At 39.7% G+C, this 7245-nt stretch overlaps 1 protein-coding gene and 1 pseudogene across 2 annotated transcripts in view; both read left to right on the top strand.

Annotated features, from left to right (window-relative positions):
- gtf3c3 (general transcription factor IIIC, polypeptide 3) overlaps nucleotides 1-338 on the top strand; it is a 13089-nt gene extending 12751 nt beyond the window's left edge. The window contains exon 18 of one of the 2 annotated variants that reach the window (XM_016239349.1): nucleotides 149-338. In XM_016239349.1, the coding sequence (XP_016094835.1) occupies nucleotides 149-271 (123 nt within the window). In that variant the 3' untranslated portion in view covers nucleotides 272-338. The remainder of the gene's footprint in view (nucleotides 1-148) is intronic. The other variant, XM_016239348.1, reaches the window with a different exon arrangement.
- Nucleotides 339-2354: 2016 nt separating this feature from the next.
- Nucleotides 2355-7245, top strand: part of LOC107556268 (E3 ubiquitin-protein ligase HECW2-like) — a 42612-nt pseudogene continuing 37721 nt past the window's right edge.

Genomic DNA, 7245 nt, shown 5'->3' with positions numbered 1-7245 from the left:
GGGTGTCTGAATACTTTCCGTACCCACTGTATATACTGTATATATATATATATATATATATATATATATATATATATATATATCCACGTATTAATAGGCTGTTTTCAATGCTTCATGAAATGTAAATGATTTCTCTTCTCAATTGAAGGGGATTGATGATGACCAAGTGGACTTGAGAAGAGAGATTGCCTACAACCTATCCCTTATATACCAGTCCAGTGGTAATAAGGAAATGGCCCGCCGTGTCATCTATACTTACTGTACTGTCTGACTCAATGCGTGATCAGACTCAGGTTTATAGTTGCTTTTATAAATGTACTTTTTTTTTTCTCCAATAAATTAATTTATTATATCTTTGCATTGAGTTTGATTTTATGTGTTAGTTCAGGTGAAGAATGAGTTTTAAATTCAGAAGTTAAAAAATAAAATAAAATTTAAAGTACAATACAATTGTCAGCTTAGTCAAATATTCATGGAGACCCAAAGCACATTTTTAAGGGTAAGAGTCATTATTTTAATACAGTGCTTGCAATAGTTTACTCAAATGAAAATTTGCTGAAAATGTATTCGCCCTCAGGCTATCCAAGATGTAGACGTGTTTGTTTCTTAATGGGAACAGATTTGGAGAAATTTAGACATCATCAACTGTTCACCAATGGATCCTCTGCAGTGAATGGCTGCCGTCAGAATGAGAGTCCAAACAGCTGATAAAAACATCACAATAATCCACAAGTAATCCACACCACTCCAGTCCATTAATTACGTCTATCATGTCTTGTGAAGTGAAAATTTTCAGCAGATTTTAATTTTTAGGTGACCTGTTCTATTATTAAGCAAATTAAGCTTTTTTTCCCTCCTTGGTCTCCACCCTTGTTTTTCCCCCCCCCCCCCCCCCCCAGTGAGAAATGAATCGGTTCACCTTATTGAATCGGTTCACTTGGGTGATTCATTACCGTGAACCGTGTCCAAGCAAACGGTTCAATGAATCCTTTGAGTTTTCACAAAAGTGTTTCAAGTTGTTTCCACAAGTATTCACACAGAACAGGTTTTATATTACAGACAGAAATGTATGTAGCGCTTATTAAGACGGAATGGCAATTTATATTTTTCTATTAAAATGCATTTATAGTGTAATGTACTGTTGTGTACAACTTAAAGGTGGCGCTATTTACTCGGAATGTTTTCTTGCATTCTATCTGCACAATTTTCTTTTAGGTCTTTGGCCACTTTCACCGTGTTGTATTTTTAAGCTGGTGTATACAGGTAAATTGAACTACTCAACTTTTAAAATACATTTAATGTTATGTAACTAGTCTTTAATGACTATTTTACTTAACTTTAGCTTAACTCTCAGTCTTATACGAAAAGATTCGTAACAGCTAAAGACTTGCTGTGCGTTCCAAACGGGATATATCGCCCTCCGAAGGGCACTTCGGAGTGAAAACAATCATGGCCGCCATATTGAAGGGTCGTTCCAAACCGAAGTGCTCAAACTGGCCACTTCAAAGGGCCCTTCGGAATGAAGGATTTCGAAGGGTACAACTGATGGACACTTCTGGCTCCCATGATCCTTTGCGCAGATTCTTTGCATGATGACAGCGCCACCGTGTGGGCACGTGATGACGACGCAGAAGGGCACTTCAAGAAACAGTTTGGTCCCCTACACCCTTCAAACTTTCGAAGCTCTCACTCCGGAGGGTAAACTCTTTGAAGGGATTAGGGCACAGGGATGAGCCCTTCCGAATTAGTCTCGGCCTCAGACGTCACGCCCACGGAACGTTGGCTAAACGTCTGATGCATATGGCACACAAAAGTGGAAACACTTCAGGAGTTTCGAAGTCGTCATCGGATTGGTTGAATTATTCAGGATTTCCGGTAGACGTGCGTGTTGCGTTCTATAACGTTCCGCCTGGAAACAAAGATGTGGTGACGGCAAACCCCCTCATGAAAGAAGATAGCCGTCGTGTTTACAACTGTGACGACGAGCGCTTATCAGGACCAACTAAACGCTGGATTTTCAAAAGTATGAGAAATATTTAAAGTTTACGGCACAGAATCTTTAAAATAGGTCCGAGAGTTTTACACACCGGTCTGTTATTGTGGCGACATTTCCACGCCCCGAAACGTGACGCTGAAACGAAACGAACTGTGATTGGTTGTTTTTGGCCAATGAAAGCTGCCATGGATTCCAGACCTTCAGCCGTCAGTCTGAAGGTCTGGCTAGGCGAGAGACTACTAAAGACTGAACCAGTTCTGTGTGAACAGCCGCCTTTCGAATCGTTTAGAACGAATCATTCAAAAGAACCGGTTCAGCAGGTTGACTCGTTGGCGAATCGAACATCACAACAGTGTGAGTGAACGCCTCCCTCTCGTGCGCTGCGCGGATGCTCAAAACAAAAGCAGACGCAAAGCCCGTGGAATTAATCCAACACAAATGCAAAGCAACATTCAGCATCTCTTGAGCGTTCAGATGAAGCTGTACACCCGGCCACGCGTGTGTTTTTGTTGCGGTGCGAGTGTTTTCAGTGGGTATGAGGGGCTCAATTGAACGGATCCGGGGCTCTTTGTAAATGAATTAGAGATGAACGCGGCTGGATCCAGGCTGCACGCAGACCGACACTGCGCAGTAAACATCATCTGGGCTGGGTTCGGAGAGGTTCGGTCGGGCTGAGACGGATGGTTTAGGAGGAAGAGGAGGAGGAAGAAGTGCGCTGGACCCTCACAGAGGCCCTCAGCTGCGCACATCAGCTGTCCCGAGCATCCCCGTGTGTTTATTTGAGCTCTCAATTCATCAGCACCTTTTGTTTGACGGTAAGAGACCGTGTTTACCTGTATGTGGATGTAATTTGGATTAGTTGGCAAATTAATAAATGCATTAATGTTGTAGTAATAAAAAATACAAACCGCACATTATTGTTTGGTATTTATTCGTATGAAAAAAATAAATAAATTCCAAATTACGTGATTTGAATATTAAATGTATTAATTTATTAAACATTTTGTACAATATGTACTACTTTAAAGGTCTAGAATAATAATCTAAATAATAATAAATAATCGGTCCCTCAGATGCCACAGGTTCTGGATTTCTGCTGTGTTCATCCTTTAACCCAACTAAGACGCACAGAACCTGTAGCATTTTAGGGGCCAAATGCTCTGACATTCAGTTCAAGCCACATTCAAAGTCTGAAATGTGGCGTAAATTGAAATGTTTCCTGGTGCATACTGTTTATTATGCATTTGCCACAAAAAGACTGCCAAGACGTATTGTGTTTATGCTTGAACTATAAGTAACAGTAAGTATAGCCTACTACCTGGTTGTTTTTCAAGCACTTGTTTACTAAAATATTGATTGCCAGTGTAGCACACCCATTGTTTTGATGAAATGGTAAATGCATTATAATGAGCACCTTTTCCTTAGAATATGGAAACAAAAGCATGCATATTATATAATCTATGTAAATATGTTGCGTTTGCTGTTGCTTAAATGCTTTAACGTGCCTAGAGTTCAATGTTGGAGAATTTGGCCCTCAAATGTTTCATGTGTGCATATGCTTGAACCAGTTAAAAGTGACAAAATATATTGCGTTAGGTTGAGAGCTGGTTATTTTCGTACCTATGTAGAGTAAATCGCTGCCTCGCATAAGCATCAGATTCATTTGACAATATTTATGTAGATTTCATTTGGGATTTTTGCCAAAACTGATTGCTATGAGCATTGCAGTGGTTGAAAATAAACACAATATACAAATGTGTAATAACCAGCATCATTTATTTAGAGTGTTGTTTCAGAATTAGCTTTTATAGCCTACATCAAATCTACATTGGTATTTTATACAATAGGCACAAATATATGTACTTCAGCGGTTCTTAGGTTCCGTGAAGAAACCTCTTCTAAAACAATATTTGCTGTGTAGGGTGCTTGAGTCGTGTCTATATGGTTCTTTATAGTTTCTTTATAGCTTTTGGTGGTTATTTATAGGTTTTCAGATCAGTTGTGGGGTTTCTGAGCTCTATAAAGCACCAAAATGAGATTTCTAAAGACATCTGGCTGTAAAAACCAGTTTTGGTTAAGTGTACTGCAGATCTGCCTGTGAGGGAAATTGCACCTTAAATGCCACATGGTCTGGATTCTCCTATAATTGTTTGGCATTCCTTTGGTTTTACATTGTGAGTTTTGGTTGTCGAGGTCAGATAACATGCATTTTTAGTTGTATTGCAGTTAAAATGTCTAAAAAAAGTCATTCAGACACGCCTAGCAGAAAGTTTCCAAGACTAGTTTCCTCACGAGTAATGAGGTCATACGAAGCTTTGCTTTGAAGAGCAGCTCCAACATCCCACTTCAGGACTATTTAGACCATCTATGGGATCTGTGGATTAAATGACACAGTTAAAGCTGGTGGCTCAGCCATTAATGCCTCGCCTAGACTCAATTTCAGGATGGCCTGGTTCTCGTTCAATCCAATATTTGCCTCTCTTAACAGGCTCAATTGGTTGCATATCCATGCAGATTCATTTCCGAGAGCCGCCCAAGCGTTGTGAAGTACAGTCTGCTTTGCATGAAATTCCCATAGTGTTCTTTTGGACTCTGGATAAAATAGCTTTTGGACTTTTGGATAAAATAGCTAAACTCTTCAGATTTTTTGTTCAGTTTAGCTCTAGAATGCAAAAAAGTCTGTCTGGGCCTTGCAAATGTTTGATCAAATCATTGAAGTATTGATTCATCTCTGTGGGTAGGGATGTTATTGGACATCGGATCAGACAGTCTTGGATGAATAGCAGAAGCTAAAGGTGGAGACTTATAGAGTCTGACATCACTGGACAGTAATACATGGTTTGAGAGGGCTATAGAGATGAACGGACAATAGAAGCTTTCAATAATGTTCTAAAGGAATCAGTTCGGGCTCAGTTCATTGTACTTTATTGGCGTGACAAATAACAGTACATTTGTATTGCATGAGTAGTTACAATTAGCTCTGTGGTCGAGATGGTAATGATCAAGTGAACTCATAATGTGTTTACATTCTGACTAAGTTAGCAAGGATATGGTTATTTTTGCATTTTGCATATTTACTTCGTATCCCTCCACTGAGAGCCTGGCATCTATTGATGAGGAATTTATGTAATGTTATTTTAAAGTTACAGTTGATGATACACTTTAGATGAAGTCAACATACTCTGTTAAGTCATTCGCAAGCAATTTTACTTCTGTAATATGGTGAATTTTCAACTGAAACAGCATGATAATAAAATGAAGATCCTTCAGGTCTTAGTGAGCGGAAAAGGAGGGTTGTTTTGTAGGATGTTTCGATGAAAGATTATTTTTTTTATTTGGAATAGCATGCACTGATGAAACATTTACAGTCGGGAACAGGTATTAAGAGTTGCTGAAAGGCCTTGAAATACTGTAGGAAATTCTGACTGATGGATCAAACTAATCATGCGATGAAGGCATTACAACTTCCCATCATTTTAATTCCATCACTCTGCCTATCAGTTCTTTGTCAAGTGTTTTGTCAAAGTCATGTAAGGTGAAACCAACTAAGCCTGCCAGAGTTGCATGAGCATGACCTGACTTGGCCTTATTAGCTTGCAGAATCCATGTGTGGCATCTAATCAGGTGCTGCTCTGCCACACATTTATAGTGCTTATTGGCTTTTAGTACTGATACAGTATATACTACCATTCAAAGGTTTGATCTCTGTAAGATATTATGATTTAATTTTATTTTTAATTAGATTTTTTAAAGAAATTAGGCCTAATACTTTTATTCAGAGAGGATGCATTAAAAGGGGTGGTTCACTGGTCTTTTTCTAGGCTTGATTGTGTTTATGGGGTGCAGTATAACATGTTTTAATGCTTCGTTTGTAAAAAAAAAAACACATAATTTTTTCACATAATTTACCTTTATTCCACACCACTCTGTCCCTGCTCTGAGAAACGGGCTGATCTTTTCCTGTTTTTATGAAGCCCCGCCCTCAGAAATAAGCGATGGGCTCTGATTGGTTAGCTAGCCCAGTGTGTTGTGATTGGCTAAACCGCCTCTAGTGCGCATCTAAACGTCCCGCCCCTCTCCTCAGCGGCATGTGCTCCGGTTGTATTGTAAACAACGGCGTCTTTAATATCGCTTATCAGTTTGAGCCCAATTGAGAAGCAGAGGATATTATTGAAGAGGTTCGTGCAGAACCTGTGCAAGCACGGCTTTTAATGGTAGGCCTATGTTTTTTGTTTGTTGTTGTCTCATACTTTTAGATATGCTGTTATTTGTAAATGCTACTGCTTCTGTTAGCTTTTAATATACGGTTTTATCCTGATTAAAGCTTTAATACAGTACGGCAACTGCACGCGCGTCCATGTTTAACGCTTCTCATAGCTAAGTGAAAATAAGTGTATAATTGTAACAGTTCATTGCAGAAGCTGAGCTGAATTAGAGAGAGAGATGCAGAGCAGGGGGATACGAGGAACAGGACTAAGAGCCGCTGCTTTAGAACATTGATTTTTGAAAACTGTGAATCCTTTAGAATCTTTAGAAGACAGAATTGTGATTCATATATGAATAGATTTTTACGTGCACCTCTAGTTTTCTCTTCCTCTTCTCTAAAGCAGCACAACATGGCCTCGCCTCCTTTGCTGCATGTTCCCGGGGGCGGGGTTGGTTCGTGATGTAACAAACCCGGGAAGTAGCTTGTTGTAGTTCCTACGAGCCATTTTTGTAGGCATTAAACTGCTATAATTTTAAAGGGGTCATATGATGCTTTTTTAAAGATCATTATTTTGTGTATTTGGTGTAACAGAATATGTTGACATGCTTTAATGTTAAAAAACACATTATTTTTCAAATACTGTACATTATTGTAGGTCCTCTATGCCCCGCCTCTCTCAAACGGCGTCGTTTTCAATAAAGCCCCCTCCATTGACAAGCGCAGTCTGCTCTTACTGGCCAGCTGACCCAGTGCATTGTGATTGGCCGAACACCACAAACACGCGTCGGAAATGTAACGCCCCTTACCATAATCGCAGCTTCAGTTTCAGTTTCAAAGTAAACTTCAAGACAGTTAATAATGTTGTTAGTTTTACCATCAGTTCAAGCCTGAAAGGGCAACAGAGTCGCGTGACAGACTCAGTGATGATGCAGTACACAAGCTGCGGTTAAGACATCTGATGTGCTATGATTTCTGACAGACAGTTCACTCTCCTGTGATGTGACCCCGTTCCCCTCACACACACACACACACACACACACAC

The sequence above is a fragment of the Sinocyclocheilus grahami genome, unplaced genomic scaffold (assembly GCF_001515645.1).
Source record: "Sinocyclocheilus grahami isolate Dianchi unplaced genomic scaffold, SAMN03320097.WGS_v1.1 scaffold563.1, whole genome shotgun sequence".
NCBI classification, from domain to species: domain Eukaryota; kingdom Metazoa; phylum Chordata; class Actinopteri; order Cypriniformes; family Cyprinidae; genus Sinocyclocheilus; species Sinocyclocheilus grahami.
Note: the sequence above shows the minus strand (reverse complement) of the source record. Positions and strands in the feature narration are given on the sequence as shown.